Source organism: Rousettus aegyptiacus, unplaced genomic scaffold (assembly GCF_014176215.1).
Source record: "Rousettus aegyptiacus isolate mRouAeg1 unplaced genomic scaffold, mRouAeg1.p scaffold_m13_p_5, whole genome shotgun sequence".
Classification (NCBI taxonomy): domain Eukaryota; kingdom Metazoa; phylum Chordata; class Mammalia; order Chiroptera; family Pteropodidae; genus Rousettus; species Rousettus aegyptiacus.
In genome coordinates this window covers 20,389,563-20,415,245 of record NW_023416308.1, presented here as the reverse complement: position 1 = coordinate 20,415,245, position 25,683 = coordinate 20,389,563, and the positions used below count along the sequence as shown (strand labels likewise).

At 49.1% G+C, this 25,683-nt stretch overlaps 1 protein-coding gene across 1 annotated transcript in view; it reads left to right on the top strand.

Moving 5' to 3' along the window:
- The window catches only part of KIAA1671 (KIAA1671 ortholog), a 184,199-nt gene that overhangs the window by 47,859 nt on the left and 110,657 nt on the right, over positions 1–25,683 (top strand). Inside the window, exons 2-5 of the mRNA XM_016124212.2 lie at positions 4,676–6,289; positions 8,251–8,338; positions 11,663–14,509; positions 22,325–22,459. Of these exons, the coding sequence (XP_015979698.2) occupies positions 4,728–6,289; positions 8,251–8,338; positions 11,663–14,509; positions 22,325–22,459 (4,632 nt within the window). The 5' untranslated portion in view covers positions 4,676–4,727. The remainder of the gene's footprint in view (positions 1–4,675; positions 6,290–8,250; positions 8,339–11,662; positions 14,510–22,324; positions 22,460–25,683) is intronic.

The window sequence follows — 25,683 nt, the reverse complement described above, 5'->3', positions numbered from 1 at the left end:
CACAGTGGGTACTCAGTAATTGTGTATTGGGATGAATGAAAGAATGAATGAATCAATGAGCTAGGGTTGCAGCCGTGGGGGTGGAGAGGGGAAGATGCCTGCATCCCGGTGACATTAGACATTGGGCCCTTTCCGCCTGGGGCCTGTGGGTGACGGGACCGCACGCATTTCCTGCTCCCTGGCTCTTCTGGGAGGACACGAGCATGTACTTGGCTCTTTGCACAGTGCACCACACAGATTTGCAGACTTGGGAGCCCAGATGACATTCCGGAAGACGCCGGAAGGTGTCAGGACCAGCTTGTGCCCCTCACCAGATGGTAGCATTCCTAGGAAATGGCACCCAGAGATGGCTGAGTGAATGACTTGTGAGCTCACAGATCGGATTTAAGGGTGTAATTATGAAAGATTGGCAACAACTGTTAGAATGAATCAACACCCCTGTATCTGAGAGAGAAGCTTCCACACTGGATTTGAATGGGAGTCCTTCTCTGGCCTTCTCCCTGTGTGCCTCTCAGATTCCCCGGGAGACTGGGAGCTCCATGGCTGCAGCCCCAGCATCGAGCCCAGAGCCTGGTTTGTGAGAGGGAGGTCAGAAGGATGGACAAGAGAATGACTGCTCCTGAATGACGCCTGTCTAATTTCAGCAACTGTTGGTCTTGGTGATTCATTTCCCAGGAGAAAACGGTTTTCTCTGCATTAGATTGCAGGAAATGGGAATTTCAAACTTTGCAAATCGATTCTGGGGGAACAAGCCCGCAGAGCTGGCATATTTAGCAAGAGGTGAGACTACCTGTTACACCCCCGCTGGCTGAGGTCTGTCTCCTGGTGTACTTCAGCTTCCTGATGTTCCAGGTCCGCCTCGTTCCGTGTCTGTCCTCCACCCCAACCTCACTGAGTAATACAGATAAAACCAGAGGTGGCCCACGCTCGGTGTCCCTTCTTTCTTCAGGGAGCTCTCGTTTATCTGGCTTTGGCCATGGTTCTGATACATTTAAAAGGAGCGAATGAGGCCACCCCAGGAGAGCCTAGCATCTGGCCACTGTGTGAGTGGGCTTCCAAAACGTTTTGGAAGAGACGACCATCTCTTAAACTAAGCATAACATATGCGATGCATTTAAAGTAAGGTTTTAAAGCACATATTTCAATAGGTTTCTTTGTATTTTATAACAGGTGAAGTGGAAACCTGAGAATCATGGGTTTCTCTAGGTTTGGGTAAGACTTCAAAATATTCACTACAGTGGTTTAAAAACATTTTTTCCCTTTGTTCACTGATTTATTAGTTAAGTCATGAATTCATTCATGCAACCATATTTACATACCAGGTATTTTAAATGGAAACTTGAGGGGAAGCCCAAGATGTTAAGATTACAGGTAACCGAGACACTTTTATGGTTCAGAGGGGTGCAGACGAAGAGCCTTTTTTTCTCTTGCCTTTCCCTTTTTCTTTCTCTGCCACAAGGCTTCTGAGGTGGGTTCAGGGATCCCAAAGCAGGTGCATTTGTATATCATTGATCCTAATTCAGCAACATTTGTTCTTGGTGACTTCCTTCAGAGAAAAAGCCATACAGAGAAGCGTTCATTCCACATTTTGCAGAGGAGCTGGTGACAGTGTGGGGTTAATATGGTCACAGCAGGTGTCTGACAGTGTCCTGTATTAGACAGTGGATCTCCTCCCTGTGTCCAGTGAAACTGGTAGAGCCTCTTGGTGGGGTGGGCAAGTCGAGCTTCCAGAGAGCTCTTCATGGCTCTTTGGTTCTGTCATCCTGTGGCAGTTAACTTATGGCCACTCCAAAACCTACCTGAGCCAGAGAAACTCATCTTATGACCTAGATTGTTTAGTGTCGTGAAACTCATGGCACCTACACTTATTCAGAATCTTGGAAGAGTGGGGAGTGGGGCCAGGAGAATATTTCTTCATTCATTTACTTATTCGCTCAATAATTACGTAGTTGGTGCTATTACATGCCAAGCTGCTGTGCTGACCACTAGGGATTCAGAGCACCTCCTAGGGGCTTACCAGTGGATGGGAAAGACTGAAGGATCACTCACTACACATTACGATGTAATTATGATGAGTCCTGCTGAGTATGCGGGGGTTATCAACAGGGCTCCGTGGATGTGTAGGAGGGAGATTGTGCTAGGTTGGAGTAGGGCAGAGATGTCTGAGCTGTGATATTAGGGGTGGGCCTATAACTGTGTGTGAGTGAGAGGGGTATCCCAGAGAGCGGGCATGCCATGTACAAAGGCCCTGAGGGGGCGTTTAAGGACCTCCAAGCAATGCCATGTCCCAGAACTGCTGAGCAGGAGAACTGGGAGAAACAGCTCCCAAATCTGCCAGCACCCTGAGTGTTCAAAGTCACCTCCTCTAAGCTGCGGGAGTCTTCCAGGACCACTACTCCCAATTCTAGGCAGTTAACCTTCCTATTTCCACTTTCCCATGGACCTCTTTATAAACCATGGTGTTTATTGCCTAGTGTTGTAATTTCCTGTGTGTGCGTTTCTCACACAAGTTTGTGAGTTCTCTGAATGCAGGGGATAGCTGTTACTCATCTCTGTGCTCATAGTAGGTGCTCAATAGGCATGTGTCATAAGAACGGGGGAGATTTTTATTGATCACCTACTGTGGACTCAGCACTCTTTATGCACACGTATCTATAAGGCTGCAATATTGAAAAGCCAAAGAGAGAGCGTGAGTTTGACAAGCTGGAGGAGATGCCGGCGGATGCTATCAGAGCTCCAGGGCTTTGCGATGTCTATGCACATATTGCTAGAACTCTAGAACCGAGGCTGCTGTCCTGTGTCTCTCCAGACCTGCTGAAGTTCAGCCTGCAGGGGCGAGTCTCCCTTCCCCTGCCAGCTTCTGCCATGGGAGTGTGGGGACAGCCCTGTGTCGTGATGAGATGTGACACCGCTGGATTTCTTTCTAGCAGTCACACATCCCCCGCCAGGGCCTGTCAGCTTGGGCACGTGGGGCTGGAGTGTCAAGGGGTGCAGGGCACCGTGGGTCCTGCCAGGGAACTTTCTACTGTCCTTTGAGTCCCGTTATTGTCCTCTATCTTGTGTCTGGGCTACGCATGTGTCCCAGAGCAGAGTTTCATGGTCACTGGCGGGCTCTAAAGGTGAACAGCCTTGATTGTGGGCAGGGACTCCATGGTGCCTTAGAACTCTGCTCAGAGTCACTGCAGGTAGACTCTTCCAATTCTCAGCTTCCCCGATTCTCCATGTCTGTCCCTCTCTTCTGCCTCTAATGTGTCTAGACAGCGTTCTCCGGTGTTGGGGGAAGGAATCTGTTAGCACCATTGAGCGTGTAAGGAAGAGAAAAATATCAAAATCTGTCTGCCTTTCTTTCCTGCAGGCTGCTGAGTGAGTCAGTCAGAGCCGGGAGGAAGCAGTGCTGGGCCCGGGAAGGGAAGCAGGAAGCTAGCGCCAAACTGAAATACCTCCTTCTTTTAGTCCATCTAGGTGGGGGCAGGCTGGGGGCAGCTTTGTGGGGAAAGGGAACGCTGGCATGAAGGTGGGGCAGGGTGGGGGAAGAATCAGGAACAGTGACTTGTCTGGCACTTTTTAAGACCAGAAGGGAATAAGACGGAATTTTTAAAAAGGCAGAGTAGAATGGATTGAGAACCTGAGGTCCAGTTTCGCAAGTCAGGTGACCTCTCTGGGTCATTTCCTGTCACCTCGATAACGGAGATACCATTGGGGGTTTTGGAGGATTATTAAGAAAGGAGGGCTCCTGCCTTGAGCGAGCAGGTCATAGCTGACTGAACAAGGGGCTTACTCCTGAACTGCAAAATAGGGTCTGATAGTAATCATACCCGCCTCATAGGGTTGTAAGGAGGATGTGATTTATCAAACGTACTTGGCTTACCGTGGGGCCCTCACCATTAGCTGTTCCTGTTATTGAGACGATGAAGGCAACCGACATCAAATAGGCAGCAGCAGAAAAGAAGGCAAATGACAACTGCAGGTGGAGTGAAAACTGAGATGGCTTTTTTTTTTTTTTAAGGCACCCGGAAGGGTGGGGGAGGGGAAAGATAAGGGACAGTCTGGTGGGTGGGATTGAGGGCCGAGACTTGGGTTCCTGGACCTCGAGGACCCCGGCTTTGGGTAGCTGTGTGTGCTGGGGCTGCTCCCTTACCCTCTCTGTCCGTGGGCTCAGCACAGGGTCACGACACAGATCAGCTGGGATGCCTGATAAGGGCAGGCTCCGAAATGGGAAAATACTTAGGGTGACAGGAGTGAGGGAACTCGAGGATGCCGGGAGCGTGCCCCATGAGTGGGGAGTCCCACTGGGTTTGAGACCCGACTTTGCCTCTTACTGTCTGTGTAATTTCAGGCCAGTCACTTGGCCTCTCTGAGCCAATTTCCTTATCTATACAGCAGAGATCATCACTTTTTACCCTAAAAATTGACCTTGAGATTAGCTGAGTCCGGGAACATCCTAGAGAATATTGGTGCCCTCTCCCCACCCTTGGATTTGGAGCAAACACGAGAAACCGCTATTGAGTCCGCTTTCCTTGCCCAGAGAGGTAGAGACCGGCCCAGGCTTGCCCGGTGAAGGCAGTGGGGAGCGGTCACCCAGGACTCGGGGCTCCGGTCTGCTTCGACCCAGACACTGACTGAATTTTAAGTTTACCTTTTTTTGTTTTGTTTTGTTTTGTTTTGTTTTGAGCAGTTACTCCTCCATTTCGGATGTTTTTAATCCCCATGGATTCACGGCCATAACCATGGTGACGCGGGTTGAGGTCAGCTCCATCGCTTCTCTGACAGGCGTGCCTGGCCTCGGCGAGGTCACCAAGGAGGAGACCTTGAAGCAGACCTACTTCTGCCAGGCCGGGGACGCCTCTGGGGCCCCTTCAGTGCGGCTTTTGGAAGGAAAAAGCCCCCTCAGGAGCCCGGCCCACCTGCTCCCTCTGCCGAGACTCGCCCCTAAGCCCTTCTTCAAGGAGAAGGCCGCAGACATGAAATCCCCTGTCGTGTCCCTGCAGCCCAGCCCGACCGGCCCATCTCCTTCCTGTGGGCCATCCCAGGACACGGTGGCAAAGGGTCTGGGGGAGAGGATGCCCAGCCCGGTGGGGCAGGAGGCAGGGAGTGGGGAGGGCCTGAGAAGGAGCTCGTCTCTGTTCACCAAGGCCACGTTTCTGCGGCCCAGCCCTAGCGCCATGGTTGTCTTCGAAACCCCCAAAGCTGGCCCTGCTCTGGGGAAGGGAGTCAGTGACGGGGTGCAGGAGGCCACCATGGGTTTGGCGCAGGAGCCCCCGTCGGTCTCCCGGCCTGAGGTGGCCACTAAGCCCACTCTGTGTGCCCGAAAGCCTGGGGAGACCCTTCCTCGACCGGCCTCCCTGTCACAGGATGCAAAGGCAGCTGCCACCCAAAAGGAGACAGGCCCAAATGAGCCTCTCTCAAAAGCCAGCAGCGTGGAGGACACGGGGAACCCTGCTCTGGAGCCCAGGCCTCGCCCGAGGAGGAGGCCCTTGTCAGCCATCTTCATTGAGTCCATTCAGCCCCAGAAGCCGGGTCAAGGCGGAGCAGTGGCGATGGGGAAAGCACCCCCCACCCCTCCTGAGAAGACATGGGTGAGGAGGCCCAGGCCTCTGTCCATGGACCTCACGGCCCGCTTTGAGAGCAGAGAGGCTTTGCTGAAGAAGGTGGCTGATGAGACCGCCACAGGTCCCGCCGCCCAGCATCGGGGGCCTGAGAAGTCCAACTCGGAGCCCAAAGTGGGTGGGGAGTGTTTGGTCAAAGCAGAGGCTCCCCTTCTCAGCGCAGATTCAGACTTCCTGGAGGTGGCCAGGAAGATCCAAGAATGGAAGGAGAAGGTGCTTTCTAAGCAGGTGGAGCAGGCCGGCCTCAGATCTGCTGGTAGCCCAGCCAAGGTCATCCCCGCAGGGGACCAGAACATTGGAGAAGAAAAAGCCAAGCTGGGCGGGGAGCCAGAGAAGGCACCCACGTCCCCTTCACCCAGGCTGGGAAAAGGCCAAGAAACCGCAGAAGTCAAGAGCAGAGTGTCCGATGGGGAGATCCGGACGCGGGCAGAGTGGACATCCAGGGGCAGCGTCAAGAAGCGCCTCAGTCTATTTGGGGAGGAGAGCGCCTTGGCCTTGGCAGTGGGGTGTGAACCCCCACCGGTCACGTCTGAGTCCCCTTCAGCTGTGCCAGAGCCAGAAAAAGCGGGTGTGAGCGTCCAGGAGCGGATCAAAGGCTGGGCTGTGGAGAACACTGAGGCCAAGCCGGGAGTCAGGAGGAGGGCGTTCCAGGCTCGGCCACTGTCAGCGGATTTGACCAAACTGTAAGTGAGAATGTTCCAGGGGCTTTGCTCAGTCCCCGAGCTGCCTCAAACTACCCAGCAGAGGCCCCTTCAGAAGGGGAACCGCGGGGCGCCAGACTCCGTACTGGGTACCTCACACCCCTCTCCGGGTTTGCCCACAGCCCTGAGAGGAAGTGGCATTCTCTTCCATTTCTCAGGTGAGGCGTCTGCCAGCAGTGGGGCTAGGGGCTCGGTTTCCTTGTTGCTTCTCACCTGCACACTTTGCAGGGGGAGATATCGTGCCCATTTCACAGATTCGGATAGGAAAGGTGAAGGGCTGTGAGCCTGGATCCTGATATGCTTCCAGGGCAGCCTGTCTCCATAGCTAAGCTCTCCTTGCCTAAAGTCTGAAGACACTTAATATATGGCTGAAACTTCCATGAATAGCCTGCAAAATAAAATCAGATGTGTCAAGATAACCTGGGCAAGTCACCTCCCCTCTCGGGCCTCAATTTCTTCATCTTGTGATACTGAGACTTCCCTTCGTGCATTAAGGTAAAGACAGAGACATAATGCTGAGGATCACTGTGCCCATGGGAAGTCTGCAATTCACTGTGGCTCTAAATGATATTATTAATCCTGTTCATTAATAATGATTTTCTAAGTTTGCCTGGCCTCTGACATCTGTTGCTCCTTTGTTTTTGCCACAAGTGACTTCTGGGCTACAACAGGGAGATGCCACTGGGTGTGTCTACCAGCTCAGTAATGACATGCATGCCACTGACATACTTCGTTGGGGATGGGGCTTCCTTCCAGGGGGCAGGACCTCTGGGCAGACTGCCCTCCCCGCCCTGGGAACTAGGACAGCCAGCTGGGCCAGGATTAGACCAGTAACTCTCAGCATTTAGAATCACCTAGAAAAAACACCAATGCCTGTGTCCCATCCCCAGAGATTCTGATTCAGTTGGTCTGGGGAGGGGCTCCTATCTTGACAGTTTTTAAAAGCTTCCCACATGATTCTCATGTGCAGGCCTGAGAACCCCTGAGTTCAGATAACAGGGCAAGGGGCACTCATGCCAAGAACCGCACACTTCCTCTCCCTGCATCCTCACAGCGCCTTGGATTATTCCCATCTGACAGATGGGGAAGCTGAGGCTCTCAGTTTAGAAATAACTCATGCACAGCCTCACACGTCCCAGGAGGCTGACCCTAGATTGACGAGTATGGGTCAAGGTTAAGTGGTTTGATTTCTCTACCCTCCCTTTTCTCTGCAGCCTGCAGCCCTGAGCTAATCTTTAAGCATGCACTCCAAGGAACTTCTCGGAGATGGAAAAAATTCTAGCCCCAGAACTTCCCTTTCTCCCCTTCTCCTTTGCAAGTTGGTAAACAAGCCCAGAGAGGGACAGTGACTTGGCCAAAGTCACCTGGAGAAGCAGAGACAGGACCATGCCCCCACACATGCCATGACTGCCCACTGCCCCTGAGTCCCTTGACCAGTCTGCTGTGGGGCTGCTGTTGTGCCTGTGGTTGCTAACAACAGCCATTAATTATTGTTCCAGGGGCATCCTCAGTGCTTCCTAAACGCCCTCGTGAAGCTATTAGGACCTTGGGTAGCCTCTTATCTGCCCTACAAAAGGCAGTGGGGAGGTGTTAATTATCCCTGTTTTATAGATGAAGAGACAGGCTCAGGTGAGGTCACAAGCCTGACCCAAGCTCACGCGGTGGGGAGGTGGTAGAGCTGTCACTAGCACCCAGGTCTCTTCACCCAAGCCGAGCTCCTGCTAGCCTGATGATGCTGTGTTTAAGGTAGGCTTTTCCCACCCAGCCTTTCTCAGTTTGGTGACCGGAAAGGAAATGTCTTTTCTCCAAGCAAATCAGGCAGTGTCGCTTTTATGAACTCAGTGCTGATTTCACCCCTGGGTCCCTGCGCAGTTATGGGGTGTGAGCTGGAAGGAGTCACAGCTACCGGCCCCATACAAGTAACTTGGATCTCTCTGTTCCAGGTTTTCGAGTTCGGCTTCAAGCAATGAGGTCAAGTATGAGAAGTATTCGGAGCTGAGTGATGAGCTTGCTAAGGAACCGAGTAAAAAGGTAAGGAGCAGCCGTATTTGGCATATCTTCTTTTCCAGTGGGTGGCTATACTTACCGGAAAAGAGCTTTTATGATTAACGAGACCCAGGGAAGAATCAGAAGCCTCTCATGAACAATAAAACAGTTTTTCCTTTAATCCTGGGACTTTGAAAGTCCCTTCTGGCATGATGGATTGTGATTTGCTGTTCCTTGGTGTTAAATGCTGTTGACAAATGTAACTGCCAAGCATTTATTTGTTTCATGCAAAGAGGAGGAGGGACGTGGCTTTCCTATGTAAGAATGCCTGCTTTATTAAAAAAATTAATAAAGGTTAAAAATGCTAATAGAAACCACCTAAGTTTCCCTGATTATGGTCCTTGCTTCCTTCCCCACTCTGACTCGTCACCTAGCAGCAGAAGGAAGGAAATGACCAGCAATTACATTGCTCCAAAAGCATTTTTATTTAGTTCATTTCATAAGAAAAAGCTCACAAAACAACCCCTAGGTATAACTGATTTGTGGTTAAGGCTTTCCACAGAGTGTTTAATTGTTTAAAAAGAACTTTATTGAGGTATAATTGACATACAGTGAACTGCATATATTTAAAGTGGAACAAGTTGATGACTTTGACACACATATGTGCATACCTGTGAAACTGTCACCACAATCAAGATAACAAACCTCTCCAGCGCATGCAAGCTTCCTCTTTGTAATCCTCCCGCCCCGCCCCCCACCCTGTGTTCTCCTCCCTTGAGCAACCACTGATCTAATATTTTCTGTTACTATAGATTAGTCTGCATTGCCTAGATTTTTCAATAAATGGAAACAGTGCTTTTTTTTTTTTTGTGGGGGAGGGCCTTCTTTCATTCGGAGTAATTATTTTGAGATCTATCACACTGTAGTGTGTATCGGTAGTTTCCTTTTCATTGCTGAGTAGTACTACACTGTATCAATAGATCATAGTTTCTTTATCCATTCACCCTATGATGGACATTTGGGGTGTTTCCAGTTTGGGGGCCATTGCGAGTAAAGCTGCTATGAACATTCGTGCAAGGCTTTGTAGGGATATCTATTTTCTTTTCTCTGGGGTTAATACCTAGGAGTGGAATGGCTGGATTGTATGATAAGCATAGGTTTCATTTTTTTAAGAAACTTCAGCTGAGTTTTAAACACCAGAGCTTGGTTCCAAGCCCATTTGTACCTTCCCATCATAAATCTTCAAAAAAGGTGAGCCAGCTCTAAATGTCAGTACCCACCGCTCTTGGAGTTGGTGATTTGCCCTGGTTTTTTTTTTTTTTTGTTTTTGTTTTTTTTTTAATGCTTGAATCTTCTAAATTATTTCTTTAAAAATGGTTTGAAAGGGGTCAATTTTAAGTTAAGCCCCTCATATTCGCATTAAATACTATAGTGGCAACAATAGCAAGAATCGAAAGGGTCGTGTGAAGCAAGTTGGGTGAAATGTTGATTGTCATTGAATTTAGGGGCTGGGTTGAGGTAAATTTATTATTTTATTTGTAACTTTCTATATGTTTAAAAACTTTCAAAAAATGAAAAGTTAATAAAGAAACCCTGCTTTTAAATGTAATGAGATTTCAACTCAATAAACAGACTTTGATGATTTTTTTTTTATTGTGGTAAAATTCATATAACAAAATATATACCAGTTTAACTATTTTTTAAGGACAATAGGAAGCATTTGAGATCTTGCTTCCAGGCATGTTGTCAGTTTGGTTCAAATAAACTCTTATAAAATTTCAAAAAAAAAAAAAACCCAATAAATATATTTTTAAATTTAAAAAACAAAAACTAAAACACACACATATGTATATGCATGCACACATGCACACACTGATACAAAGAGAAAGTTCTGGAAAGTTCTTCCAGGATACACACCCCGCTGATATCCGTTGCTATCAGGGAATGGGACTGGTATTTGAATATTTGAATGAGGAAACTAAAGGACTTGCACTTTGTCTATATTGTTTAGATTCCTTCACAATAAGAATGGATTTAATAAAATATAAACAAAAGTCTTTGACGGCATTCCATCCTCTAGAGAGCGATTAGCCTTACCTTCATTATATTTATTTAAAAGTGGCATTAAGTATATTCTTAATGTTATGTAACCATCATCATTGTCTAGTTACATACAGAATTTTTCATCACCTCGATGGAAAGCTCTTATCCAGTCAGTCCCCATCCCGAACTCTGGCCCCAGGCAGCCATGGATCTATTTTCTGTCTCTATACACTTGCCTGTTCCAGATATCCTATATAAGTGGGATCGTACCACATACAGCTTGTTATGACTGGCTTCTTTTACTTTGCATAATGTTTCCAAGGTTCGTCCATGCTTAAGCATGTGTCAGAAGTTCATTCTTTTTTATGGCTGAATAATATTCCACTGCATGCATAAACCACATTTTGTCTATCCATTTTATCCACCGATGGAAGTTTGGTTTGTTTCTACCTTTTGGCTATTGTAAATAGTGCTGCAGTGGACATTTGTTTGCAAATTTTTGTCTGAAAACCAGTTTTCAATTATTTTGATATGTACCCAGGAATAGAATTGGTGAGTCCTCTGGTTAATTCTTTAACTTGTTGAAATCGCCTTATTTCTATTTCAGAAAACAGAAAAAAAAAAGATTAAAAAATTACTAAATAATATATGCATATTATAAAAATTGAACAGAACCAAAGTGTGAAAGATTAAAATGTGTTCTCATCCTAATTCTTTCCTCCTACCTTCATTCCCTTACTCCCAGCTTGATTTATATTTTTTCTTTACTGTTTATCGATACATACACCATTTTAAAAATGGTATTGTATTATAATATGCGATTCTGCAGTCTGCTTTTCTCCCGCCAACACACCAACAGATGACATTAGGTCCCACCCCCTTCTGTGGATCCGAGTGCCTGTGCGGTATTCCATTGTTTGGATATGTCAAAATTTATTTAGCCAGTGCCTTTCGCTTAGGTTGTCTGTGATTGTTTGCTTTCACAGGCGGTGCTATATGAATTTTCTTATTCCTATAGACTTGTGCTCGTAGACAAAGACGGAATCCTGAAAGGAAATTGGTCTGATTAAAGGAAATGAGTATTTTGCGATCATGACAGATAGTCTGAAGTGTCCAAAAGTCGTAACCATTTATGTTCTCTCCAGCAACATCCGAGACTCTTTCTCCCCATACTGGATATGTTCTGTCTTTAAATTTTTATGGTGTATCAGTTGTGATTTTTAAAAGCAGCCATTTCAATTACCTCACCTCCTACTTTACATTTTGAATCCTTTAACTCATGTTGGATTGTTTCTTCTTATTTTATTTTATTTTTTATTTTTTCAGCAAAAGGAAGGGTGTGGTTCCGATGAAGCATCTGCTCCAAGAAGCTGCTGGAAGCCTGGGACATTCCGGGAGAAGTCCAGGCAGACAGAGTGGAAAGACAGTTCTAACCAAGTCCCCGACAGCTGCCCTGGCAAATGCTCGGTGGGAGCCCTGAGCTCTTCTGATAGCACCCCAGAAGACGATGGAGGCTTCCAGACCGTGAGGGCCACAATGTTTGAGCATCACGTGGAGAGGCACACTGTGGCTGACCAGTCAGGACGCTGTCGCTCAGCCACCTCCCCCGGTGATATGACCCATGTCTCAGAGCCCAGACCCAGGCCCGAGAGAGGCTGGCGGCTGGGGAAGGACCCGCCAGAAAAGACGATCCTCAAGAAAGAAACCTCTAGGGGGTCTGAAAACCTTGGCACAGAGAAATCGGGACCAACTGCCCTCTTAAATGGTGACCCCAAACAGTATCACACGCCTCTCCTGGAAAAACACCCTCTAGTTGAAAAACGCAGTAATAACCCCTTCCTTAAGTGCTCAGAAAACCCCCCAGGGTCTCAGAGGGTTAAGCCCAACTATGACATCATGCATGCTGTGGGGGAGCGTGTGCACAGCGAGGCCGTCCCCACGGCGCCCGAGGAAAAAGCTGTGACGCTCCGAAGTGGCAGGTCCCGACTTTCGCTGAAAGGGAGTCAGCTATCCCTCGAGGTCACCTCGGCTGACCCGGAGTGCAGGCCGGACGGTCAGGTGGGGTCCGTCCAAAGGGCCAGTTTGATTTGGGAAGCTCGAGGGACGCAGGAAGTCAGTGGGTCCAATCCTGACTTCCAAGAGCCAAAGGACATATTTGGGGGCAACTGCTTGTCACCCAAGTGGACAGGTGGGACTGTTGGGAACTGGCATAAAGCCACGGTGGTGGTCAGTGACAAGAAAGACTCAGAAGTGAGTCCTGAGGTCACCAGCGAGTGGTCAGCCAGGCCCTGCGGCCCTGAGGGCACCTGTGTGAGGACCGTCCAGGCTGCTGCGAGGGAGGCCCAGCACCAGGGCCCTGAAGGCACCAGAAACAAGCCAGGAGGCTGCACTTCAGCAGGAGAAAGAGATCCCCCTGGGGGTTGCCCTCTAGACCCTCCTTCTAGGGCTAAGGATGAGCCCTCTGACTTCCAGGTGCGACCACGTGCTGATGGACTTGTGCAGAAAGGGTCTCTGGTCGTGACAGCTGGTGAGGTTGCACGAAGGCCTGTCCAGGCACCGGAGCCTGAAGCCAGGATGCGGAGGGTGAGCCCCACGGACCAGAGATTTGAGAAGTGGAGGCGGCGGACTTTACCCCATGACGTGAAGTTTGATGAGTTCAGGTTCCTGTCTCCAGAACACTCTTCAAAGGTGGAACAGAGGTGCACAGATTACCTGAGCCCCACCACCGGTGCCTTAATGAAACCTCCATCATCCCACAGTAGGGTGGAGGACCAGGAGGGGAGCCCAGGTGTTTCCCAGGACCCAGCCCTCCCAGCAGTGAAGCAAGGGTCACCCGTGGAACCCAGGGCGACATTTTTCGCAGTGACATATCAGATTCCTGACACTCAAAAAGCAAAGAGTGTTGTTAAGTTGGGGTCCCAAAGCTTGACAGAACGTTCCAGAAAAATAGCTCCACCTTCATCTCCTCATCTTTTAACGTCTACCTTGGTTTCCGTTAACCCTGAAGAGCCACCAGAGACCACATGCACTAAGCACTGGCCTCAGGGCAGAGAGCATGACCACACAAGCTTTCCAAAAACTCTGAAGCCAACGGACGTTCCATTGTCTCCTGGGGACAGGACTCTGGATCTTTCTACTGAAAGAACCATCAATGCCGACGCTGTACAGATTCATCGGCGACCAGAAGATGCCACTGGTTTTCAGAATGACTGGAAGGACAGCGGGAACAAGACGTCCCCCAGTAGTGCTCCCCAAACGACCCCGGCCTTCAAAAGTCGCCCAAAAGCCAGTGATCTCGTTGTCAGAAGGACGCCTGAGGTGGTCAGTGAAATGGTCCCAGGTAAAATCAAAGACGGCTACAGATCCAGCGTTCTTGACATTGACGCCCTGATGGCTGAGTACAAGAAGCAGGAGGTTCTGGAGCAGATGGAGGGTCCACCTGCCGAGACCAGCAGCTTGTCTCAGGACAAGCCAGGCCAGCAAGGCGGGATGGAACGCAGAAGGAGGAGCCTGAAGGAAGGGCCTGAAGCTGAGGGTATCCAGAAACGAGCCAGTTTTGCTGAAACAAACCACAGTTTTAGACCCAGCTCAGGCAAGCAGCCAGCAGAGACTCCGGAGGCAGCCACGAACACCAAACTCAGCTCTCCCCTGTGGGCTCTGCCATATTCAGCGCCTTCCGAAAAATACCCAGGGGGGCCCTCTTCTGGCTCTGGGGGTCCCAGGAAGAAGATCTCAGGAATTGACGAGGATGAAACAAACGCTGTTGCTAGTAAACATCACCGTGCAAAGTGTCAGAATTATCCAGCCAAGTCAAGGTCCGCTTCCTATGAGGATCCGGCCAGTGGAGCCAATGTGTCACCCAAATCGTCCCCAGCTGACCAGAAGAAAGGGACCCCAAGGAAATCCATTGGGAGGGAAGAGGAAGGCCATGTGGCCCAGTGGGGTGACCACCTACCAGACCGTGGAAGGTCACCACTGGATGTCAAGAGGACCTATTCGGAGAAGGGCCCTTCTGCCAAAGTCCGAGAGGGCCTGTTCATCATGCAGGAAGCCAGAGAGAGGAGACGAGAACAGCCCAAAGGGAGACTCAGCCTCCCCGGGGAGAGTTTGGAGGCCAAGGAGACCAAAATGGCGCCCTGTCGGCGGGACTCAGGGACCCGAGAGAGTCAAAAGGTGAGCATGAAGGCTGTTTGCCAAACGTTGGTGAAACACATAGGGCAGGAGTATCAAACTCAGAACTTGTGTGGGCCAGGTGGGTATGTAAATGAGTAGATTCGGGCTGGGTGTGAGACTCTAGGGAGTGGTGGGGATTGCGGCAGATGGCGAGCTCATGCCTTATCGGAAGGGGCAACTGCTGCTCAGTTCCTGTTGGTTCTTGACAAGTAGGAATGGTGGCAGATCTGATTTTTCAAGAGACTCTGAAAAAAAAAAATCTAGATTTTCATGTGTAATCCCCCCATGGTGAAATGAGGACAGCTTATTAAAAAATGCTGTTCAGTCTGAAAAAAAACAGTGTGTCTGCTGGCTCCTTTTAGCCTGTGGGCCACCAGTTTGAAACCCCTGGCCTAGAATGATGATAATAATAGGAATCATCTATTGATACCTGTAGTCCAGTTTGTTGTATCAAGTTCATTACCGTATCTCAGCATTCAACATCCTGCTTGACATTTTGTGAACATTCAAGAAATATTTGTCAAATGGGCGGGTGCGCCATCTGAATGTGAGCCTCGTGACAGTCCCTCTTTTGTGGTTTGGGTTCCCAAATGAGCAGACCCTTCCACGGAGTCATTTTGGGAGGTGATCCCCAGGGGAACTAACGGGAGAGGAGAGAAAGCAGGTGCCACTCTGGGCAACTGAATCTCGTTGTCCCTGGAGACTTCCGGGAAGGAGCAGAGGACACCTCTGAGTTCTCCTGTCCAAGGGGCCAGGAATAAATACTCCAGGTATTTATTTTCCCATTCACATCTGTCCTTGCCCGAGGCTGTTTCTGGGGCTATTAACATTCAGACTCGAAATTCTGGCTGGTGCCATGCTTGAGGGTGGAGAGAAAAATATCGCAAAGCAGGGCACCATTGCCATCGGCTTGTACTTGCGTGTCGGGCAGGGTGCCCATAACATATGCTGTGGTTATGATCATCTTGTAGAGATGGAAAAAACCGAGGCTCAGAGAGATTGTCCCAGGTCACACAGCACCAACTGGCAAACCCAGTATTTGAACCCCAGTCTGGCCTGACACTCAAGCTTTCAAGTAGGCCACCTGGTGGCAAATGAGAAACCAAATGAGAAGGTGGGAAAGAAATCTGAGGCACGAAGCCCACCCTCAGGAAGCTTTTGATCTCTGTGGGGAGAAGGGATGCAGTGACCCATGGTCAGGAAATGATATGGTGCAGAACGAGACTCTGGACATGAGGCCCAGGAAGGCATCCTAGAGGAGGTGCTGGCTCATGCCCATCCCTTGAGGAGTGGATGTGATGAACTTGGGTGGGTTGGTTAGGGAGGTGGGGTGTTCTTGGCAGGAGCGTAGCACATGCAAAGGTTTGGAGATGGCACAACAAATGACATGCTCCGGGGTGGCAGTTTAGAAACTGACTTAGTGCCCCGCAACCTGCCCACCCATATAATGTGGCATCAGCAAACCAGGGCCCAAATCCTTACCTGCCACTTACAGAGGGCGTGATTAAAGGCAAACCCTTTCACCGAGGGCCTGAGCCTCAGTTTCTTCATCTGTAAAAAGAGAGTAGGGGTTCAACCCGGAAAGGGATGTTATGGCAATGAAACAATCGAGGCATACCCACAGAGATCATAAGGTGAAGGTTCGCCCAAAGGTTAAGGGTGGGTCAGCTTGGAGTCTGGCTTTGAACCTTTATCTCTTCCCATCGCCACGTTCAGACTTGGTTTAAGTCTCCGCCTGGCCACTTTACCAGGGGTGTGTAAAGCAGTCACTTGGCCTCCCTGAGTCTCCGTTTCCCCATCAGAGTTAACAGGGATCCTTGCTTCACGGCACCCTTCCTAGGCTGAATGGAGATACAGCACCCAGCACGGGCTGGACAGCCAGTAGGTGTGAGCCTAGGGTCAACTGGTGGTTTTTGCCCACGTGCTTTTAACTCTCCCCACCTCCAGACTGTTGCCGTGAGAATGATGGGAGAGGGAAGAGGCCCTGGAAATGTGACACTTGAGCTGTTTGCCAGTGTCTGGCTCAGGGGCCTTGCGGCAGGGGGGAGTCAGGGTGCTGTGGAGGGGGCCCCAGCTGGGCCTTGGACGCCTGCCTGGGGCGCACAGGCCCCCGCACTGCTGTTGTCAGGGGATCTGTTTCTTTACTAAGGGTTGGGAGACTTGGACCAGCTACCTGTTTCCTTCTCTTCTCTCGAAGATCTCTGCTTCTTCGTCTTAAAATAAATGAATAAATAAATAAATACACAAAAGCAATACAGGAGTAGAAAATGTTGGTTGTTGAAATTCAAACCTTACAAGAGTGCATAAGAAAGTGACCCTCTTGAATCCCTTCCTTTTTGTATCCACCAGGTGTTACAGTGTTTGATAACTTTCGCTATTCTACACTACAGGTTGCTTTTCGATCTTATCTATTTATGTATATATGTTGTTATATTTTCCTTATAGTAAAAAGTAGTGAATGTTTGTGTAAATTTAAAATATTATAGAAACATATGGTTTAGAAAGAAAATCTTCCCCAAATGATGAGTCTGGCGCATAAACTGGGGCACACCTCTCTGGGCCCCTTAGGCCAGGGGTCCCCAACCCCCAGGCCTGGACCAGTACTGGTCCGTGGTGGCCTGTTAGGAGCCAGGCCACACAGCAGGAGGCGAGTGGCAGCGAGTGAAGATTCATCTGTGTTTGCAGCCACTCCCCAGTGCTGGCATCGCCACCTCAGCTCCACCTCAGGTCATCAGGCCTTAGATTCTCAGGAGCACCATCCCTGGTGCCAAAAAGGTTGAGGACCACTGCCTTAGGCAGTTTGCCCTCAGGGTCCCCTTTGGCAAAGCTTGAGACATTGTTGTCATAATCTGGGGGAAGAGTGTGCTCCTGGCATCGAGTGGATAGAGGCCAGGGATGCTTACTCTATACCCTGCAATGCACAGGACAGCCAGAAATCATCCCGCCCCAAGTGCAAGTAGTTCCAAGGCTAAGGAACCCTAGTCTAGACAGATAAGAGATCCAGGTAAGTCTGTCCTGTTTTATGAGACATGGCAATATTTTACAGAAAGTCTTACAACTTGCTTTTTTAACTTAACAGTAACAAACAAACAAAAACAAAAGCAAAAAACAAAACAACAACAAAAAATGAAACAGTGTATATAATCCCCTTGTTATTTTGAACGGCTGCAGAGTATTTTATTATGTGACCCAGGCTTGGCTTCTTTTTTTAATCCAGACTCCTATTGATGGCTATTTAGGTTGGTTCAAGTTTTGGGGTTCGAAGCAGGGCGTCAGTGAACATCTTGATGCCTCTTTGCTTCCTTGGGTGAGGATTTCTTGATTCACAGCCAGTTCTGCTCAGGTACCCCGAATTGTAATTAAAGTGATCCCCTGCTCCGTTCCTCTCTCTTCGTTCTTTCTTTTTTACTTAACAAACATTGAAACTTTGTCCTAGGCCCAGTTATCGTATTTCATTTAATTAAATTACTTATTTTAGTTTCAGAAGAGAGAACATTTTCACATGGCTCTAAAAATACTTAAAGATATAGAGTAAAAATTTCCCCACCTCTCATTCTCCATCCCCTCGTTCCTCCCTACTTACATTCTTTTTGAGTTTCTTTCTAAAAATACAAGCAAATATGAATGCATATTCTTGTTTTTGCCTCCCTTTTTCATAAAAGAGAGAGCTCTGTACAAGTTCTTGAAACTTTGATTGTCTATGGAAGTAACCCCAGGAATCCTAAGAGATAGGAATGCAAGGGCCTTGACCCAGATCATTTTGTTTTTGAGATCTCTGGGTTGGGGCCCAACTTTCTTAGCTTTAAAAGCTCCCTCCAGGATTCTTGGGTCAAGGGTCTCTGCTGAACCCAAAGATCTCCCATCTGCATTTTTTTCGTAAATGCATCTTGGAGAGTTTTGAGCCCCCAAGAAAAGCCTTGTTCTCTCTGATTGCTGCACTGCAGAGGTGGATGGACACTAGTTCCCAGCTTTTGCTATTTACAAACCTTGTACGCACGCACATCATTTTGCACCTGGGCAGGTACAGCGGGTCACTGAATAACATCATTTTGTTCAACATCGTTTGGTTATAACGTCGATGAGAGAAAAAAATAGCTTCTCAGTTGGGGCCACGATCTGCGTGGAGTTTGCAAGTTCTCCCCATGCCTGTGTGGGTTTTCTCCGGGGACTCAATTCTTCCTACCTCCCAAAGATGTGCACATTGGGTGAATTGGTGTATCTGCATTGTCCCATCTGAGTGTGTGTGCGTGTGTGTGCGCGCACGTGCGTGCGTGCCCTGTGATGGAAGGGCATCCTGTCCACGCTGGCTTCCGACCTTGTGCCCTGAGCTACCAGGAGACCCCGAATTAGAATAAGCAGGTTGGAAAATCATTATCTTACCTGTTTTTGTTCATCTTTCTTAAATGTACATCTAGCTCACATTTATTTCAGTCTTTAATGTTAGATGTGTTTTGGGTCTTTATGTAGAAGTGTTAGGTGATGTTTCATGACCAGATGTATGCCATAGGAACTTAACTCTCATTTACATCAATGAGACAGTGGGAGTATTGGTTTCGTTATATGTCGTTTTGCCTAAAGTTGCAGTTCCCATGAACCCATGGCCATGTTAGGTGAGGAATTACTGTAGATCCATGGGTTTGGGGTGACGATCGCCTGTCTAGGATCGCACGCGGTTGTCGTTTTGCAGAACCCTGCCGGTTTGCCCTGCCTTGGGCTCTGCCAGTTTACATCCTCAGCAGCAATGATAGGCCCCGTTTCCCTCCGCCTTGACAGCCAGGTGTGTCATCAGACTCTGGAGCTCATGTTCCTGATGAGCATCCCTCATCTCGCCACACGGGCAAGGCCACGTGAGTCTCCTCGTAACCCACTTGTTAATGTTCTACCTGCTTTTCTTTTGGAACCTCGGTCTTTTCCTCATTGAATTCTCACAGTTCTTTATTAGGGAGACGAACGCTTTGTACTTTTATGATTTGATTTCTTTCTGGGACTAGCTCTGGACTGCGAATTGGGCAGACCTGAGATCAGGCCCTGGCTTTGTGACTTACTAGCTGCGTGGCCCTGGGCACCTTGCCAGACGTCTCTGAGTGTCAGTTCCCTCATCTGTATAATAGGAATGCCGCCTGCTTCTCGGCCCTGTTGGGGTCATATCACAAAATAATGTGCGGTTAAGCCCCGCCCACGGGCCGATGCGGGAGACTCAAGGAAGTCAGGGGGTGCATTTCCTAGTTAGCCTTCACCGCTCCCCTCACTTACTACTCCTTATAAATGTACTAAGCCCAGGCTAGGCCCTGTTCTAGGGGCTGCTGGGAAGGACTGGCCCACTTAATCAGTCAGCCACTACCCACATGCGATGATTTACATTTAAATGAGTTAAAATAAAGTGAGATTGAATATTCAATTGCACTAGCCACATTCAAGCACCCAAAAGCCACAAGTGGCTCATAGTGACTGAATGTCCTAGTGGTTGGCAGTGATCTAGGAGGCAAGCAGACCTCAAGCAGGTGAGTGAGTAGGATCACTGGGGAGATAGAAAAAAGTGGGCGCTGGGGAGGTTACTCTAAGAGGGTCATTTTAAGGGATGACGAGTGCCATCTGAGTGCTGGAAGGGACCCGGACAGGCCAAGATCTGCAGGGGGAGGCAGGAGCACCAAGTAAAGATGCCCCAGCATGGGGATGAGCGGGTCCTGCAGGTTCTGCAGAGACCCCAGTGGGCACAGGGGGTGCTCGCTGGAGCTGAGATGGAGAGGTGAGCAGGGTTGGGACCGAGCTGGTGAGGCTGCTGTGGTCCTCAGATGAGAGGTGACAAGGCTTGTACCAGGGTGGTGGCTGTGGAGGGGCTTGCAGCATTTTGAGGGGAGGGTGCTAACAGCTTTACTGAAATATACAGTCATCCCTTCATATCCATGGAGGATTGGTTCCAGGACTCCCTGCAAATACCAGAATCCACAGATGCTCCAGGTGCTTATATGAAATGGCATAGTAAATACCTTTAGGAACTGCCAGACTGTTTTCCAAAGTAACTGTACCATTTTACATTCCCATCAGCAATGTATGAGGGTTCTAATTTCTCCACAGCCTCACCAACACTTGGTAACATCTCTGTTTTTGATGGTAGCCATCCCAGTGGGTATGAAGTGAAATCTCATAGTAGTTTTGATTTGTATTTCCTGTTGAGCATCTGGCTATTTGGCTATTTATATGCACGCTTTGGAGTAATGCCTGTTCAGATCCTTTGTCCATTTTTAAATTGGGTTATTTGTCTTTTGATTACTAAGTTGTAATTATTCTTTATATATTCTGGACACAAGTCTCTTATCAGATGTAATTTTGTGATTTGTAGAAATTTTCTCCCATTCCATGGCTTGTCTTCACTTTCTTAATGGTGCTCTTTGAGGTGTAAACGTTTTTCATTTTTATGAAGTCCAATCGATTTTTCTTTTGTTGCTTGTGTTTTTGGTGTCATATCCAAGAAACTGGTCTCATCCAAGGTTGGGAAGATTTATGCCTATTTTTCTTCTAAGGGTTTTCTAGTTTTAGCTCTGACATTTCGGTCTTTGATCTATTTTGAGTTGATTTTGGTATACGACGTGAGGTTTACAGCAAGTTTTAAAGGAAGAGCCTTAGCTTCGTTGATGGGGTAGAGAGAGGGAGGAAAATGGAGGGCAGCCCCAGGGTCTTGAGCAGTTTTGCAGGGAAGGAATCGCGAGGCCTGTTTTGAGCATGTTAAATCTAAGATGAGCATGAGCAGTGAGTGTAGATGTTGATTGGGCAGTGGGATCGACAATCTGGAGTCCTGACATGGAGCAGAATCAGGAGTGCATAAAGGGGATTTACTTAATGTCCTGGAGCATTTCGAGAGATCTCCAAGGAAGTGATATAGCAAGAGGAGGCTCTGTGGCTGGCCTGGGACGTGCCTGCCTGTAGACAGCCCTCTCAACCCTGTACAATGTGGAGAGGCTGAGTAGAACCAGCCAGGGAGGTAGAAGGTGAACCAGAGAGTCTCATAAGGCATCAAAAAAGAGGCTACGAGGCAAAGATCAGGAATCCAGCCTTGTTCTTTGCTGATGCTGTGTGTTCTCGAGTAGTTGTGCTTTCCCTCTCTGGGCCTTCTTTTCCTTGTCTGTGTGAGAGGAGTGTGAAATGTAAAATCCCAATTCTGGAGTCGCATATTTACTGGATTGTGCCTATATCCCCTAAAAAAAAAAATGGAACAGATAGAAAAGGACAAGATTCAGATTGTAGTGTAGATAGTATACACTATTCACATATCATTTCACTGTGTATCTGTGCATGTATGCACGTGCATTTGGGTGTATGGAGAGATGTCTAAAATGAAGTCACCAAAAGTTACCAGTGGCAGTAATGAGGCTGGCTAACATTTGTGGAGGGCTCCCACATACCGGGCTTTGGGAAGACTAGTTAGTGCGAGGCAAGCCAGGTGCCCAGGACTCGTGCCCGTCCGCCCCCTGGTGGCAGTACTGTGTCATATACTTTGTATGCTGTTCCTTATTTGGTTCTCCGATGAACCTGGAAGCTGAGTACTATTATTATTGGTCTTTACCCACATGGCCAAGGCTCAGAGAGGTTAAGGCACTCACTCAAGGTCACACAGTTAAGCGGTCAAGGCCAGGCTGAACCCAGTCTTGCCGATTACCTCTCATCATTGAGGCAGACGGCTGTGAGGAAGGGTGGTTTTTAGTGCTTTAATTTTCTTCTTTGTCCTTTTAGGTGTAGAATGAACTCTCATGGTGTGACATATTCTTCTTGGAAATGGCAAAGCCCAGTGAAGTCCTTTTCTTGTGTTCTGTGTCTCAGGTGCCACCGCGGGACCTAGGAAGGGAGGATGCCCTCCGGGACAACGAGCGGCCACTCCGGCAGGTGTCCCCTGCGGCCTTGGGGCCCCGGAGAAGCCACAGCTTCTGCAAGGACAAGAGGCCCGGGGCCTTCGTGGTGAGTGACTGGCGTGGCTGGCATGGAACTCGCAGGCGGTGTTGGTCGTTGGACAGCCCTGGGAATGTGGCTGTAGGGAGAGTCACGGCTGACCTAGCTGCGTGAGCAGGCCAAGGGCGGGCAGGCGCCTGTGTGGGAATCTGGTGTTGCCTGACTGGCTCTGCCGCGGTTCTCGATGCAGAGGGTTTTGGTGGCTCTGCTGAGGAGGGCTTCCTTCCTCGCGGGTTTCGGCCCACTGCAGAGGGGTAACCCCAGCTGCCTGGCATGGGGCAGTCAGGAGAACGGGGACTGAGATCCAAAGGTCCTGGGTTTGAGTCCCAGCCCTGTCCTCTCTCAGGCTCTTTGAGCAATTCACTTAATTCATCTGTGCTTTAGTTTCTTTGTCTGGACAACGAGATCATGATTCCCAATTCCCGCACGCCATTTGGAGGACGGAGAGAGTGTGTGCAGGGTCTAGTATGGTATAATTCGCACAATAGCTGACAGTCGTGTTCACCATGGGCGGCGTGTTAAGCTGGTTCCGGAGCCGTATCGCCTGGGGTCAGATCTAGCTTTGCATGTAGACAGGCCTTTGTCTTGTTTCCTCATCTGTAAAATGAGGATAATAATAGCATCTGCTTCACAGGGCTGGCATGTGGCTTGTCTCGGACAGAGTAATGCGGGCAGTGTTTAACATGGTCCCAGGTACACAGCAAACACTCCAATAAGTGTTATGCGTACCCTTATTCTCGTTCTTGTTTTTGAGTCTCCGTTTGGCTGTTACTCGGGTCAGTTCTGTCGTCTTGGGTCAGCACTTCCTCTCTCTCAGCCTATTTCCTTCCTCGTCAAAGGAGGGGGGTAAACGATGCAGCTGGACCCTGGAGGAACCCCGACCCCTGGCGCGTCAGTGTCCCCAAGTGAGTCCCAGGGCTTTGCCACTTCCGATTTTCTGTGATTGTCTTTTTCTTTTCTTTTCTTTTCTTTTAAATTTAGTTCCATGATACTTGGATATCTGCAGAGTTCTACACTTGCTCGTGAAGTCCCTTCCGGGCCCCGGGCCCCATATGGAGGAATCTAAGATAGCTGTTTCTTTAATGAGGTGACACTAGTCCTGGACACAGGTCCTTTTTTGAGTGTATTTGTGCTTGCTCTCATGTCTCGGAGACATGGGACCCTCTAGCAATTAAATCCTAGGTTCGGTCCTTTAACTTTACGGCCACAGAAAAGGAACTTTGCTTCCCCGAACCTTAGTTTCCTTCCCTGTAAAATGGGGTGAAGAAGATGCCTCTGGCAGGATTTGTGCTGAGACCTGATGGAAGAATGGCAGCGATAGAGTTAAAGAGTCTGACCGTGGGCCTGGGGCCAGACGGCTGCCGAGCAGCCTTGAAAATTTCCCCAAGTGTTCAGATCTCAGCCACAAACACACACCTTTGAAGCCTGCTTGGTCTTTCCTGTAAATGTTCCCTTCCACCAATTTCTTTCTTCCCTTTTTCTCTATTTGCTCTCTGGTGGCACCGACTCAGCTTATCTGATTATACTTCAACTTTTGTGTGTGTGTGTGAAGACAAAGGTTATGGAGAGAAAAGCGTTTAAAACCGGTCTTTTTATAGTCTCTGCTTGCTGGCATCCTCCCTGGTCGCCTGGCTCCTCCTCTTCCACTCTCTGTCATTGAGAAGTCTTTGTCCCTGGAGTCCTCCAGTGGCTTGCCTGGGCTCTCTCCTTCTAGCCCCCCGAGGCCCCTCCCCCATTACTTCCTTTTGATTTCCTCCCCTCCAGAGGTTGGAGGAGTGAGGCCTGAACAGGATGGGGCTGGGGAGGAAGATCTCATTTCTCTGCTTTCAGGACTCACGTCTGCAATTCTGGGGAGTGGCCACCAGGGGGTGGTGGTGTCTCACTCGGTTTGTGATGACTCTGAAGCCTGACTTTGCACTGGGCTTTGGAGGCTGAAAGAAAGAAGTGGGTTCCCGTTCCTTGGCCAAGAGAAAATCCTCAGTTAATGCCTTGGCTGCAGCAGGCACTCTTTCTTCTCTCTCTCTCTGTCCTCTTCCTTTTTCTTTATCCTCTCCTCTTCCACCTTCCCTTCCTCCTCACTCCCCCTCTCCCTCTCCTCTCCCTTTTTTCGCACCTGGTCTGACTCTGTCATTGTAAATGGGGAAACTGAGGCCCAGAGAGAGGCCCCGACTTAGCCTGGTGGTGACCCTGCAGGTAGGGCCTGAGGTCCTGAGCCCGTGGTCCTGCCGGCCGCCCCTGCTCCTCTGCGTTTTGTTCTTCGCGAAGTGTTCGAGGGGGTTCACGCGACTGTTTTGAGTAATGACATGGTGCTGTTGATTTTCAATTTACGTTCAAGTTTATCTCCGTTTTTCGAGCCTGGGTCTCAGGCCTTGTCAGTACCCAGTTCACCCCCATGTTAGGGAGTATGAGTCTCATTTGGCAGATGAAGAAACTGAGGCTCAGAAAGGTCGAGTTGTTTGCCCAAGGCCACAGAGTTAGCAGGTAGGGAGCCGGAACGGAAATGGAGCCTGTTTTGCTTCCAGCTTTGGACGTGGGCCCTTTCTGCCTGGGAGCTGTGCTTTTGGCCTGTCTCCAACCCTTGCCGCCCCCTTTCTTCCCTTGAGCCTACAGCGATTGGAATACATTAGCCCATGAGGAAACAAGACACCTTGGGCTGTATGGCTGAGAAAGTGATATTTGTCCAGCCCAGGGTTGGCCACCCTCTGAAGGGCACCTGAGACTTGGCAGGACAGATTTGCATAGCCCCGCCCGTCACTGGCTGAATCCCAGGCTGGTCAGACCCCAAGAGAGGTCCCTTGGTTTGTCCTGGTCACTTCACAGAGGTGAACCAGCGAGTTACCTATCAATCAAGGCTTCTCTTTTGATCCTCTGTAAAACGGAGGCTCATAGTAATAGTAATGCCTGATACAGTGCTTTCTGTGTGGTGGAGATACTGGTTTCATTCCTGTTTTACAGAGGGGAAAAGTGAGGCTCAGGGCCATTACCTTCCTCTCCCAAGGTCTGAGTCTGGAGTCCATACTCCTATCTGTTGAACTTCCCACTACTCTGCTTCCTAGGTGGGAGGGTGGAGCTGAAACGAGGCGATGCTTATAAAGTACTTCGTGCCTGCCTGATAAATGTCACCCGCCATTATTATATTGTTGATTATTATTTGCTGTCAGCGTCTTCTTCTACATTCTTTTGAAGAGCTACTAATGGGACAGGAAGTCGTCCCTAGTCTCAGGAGCTTTATG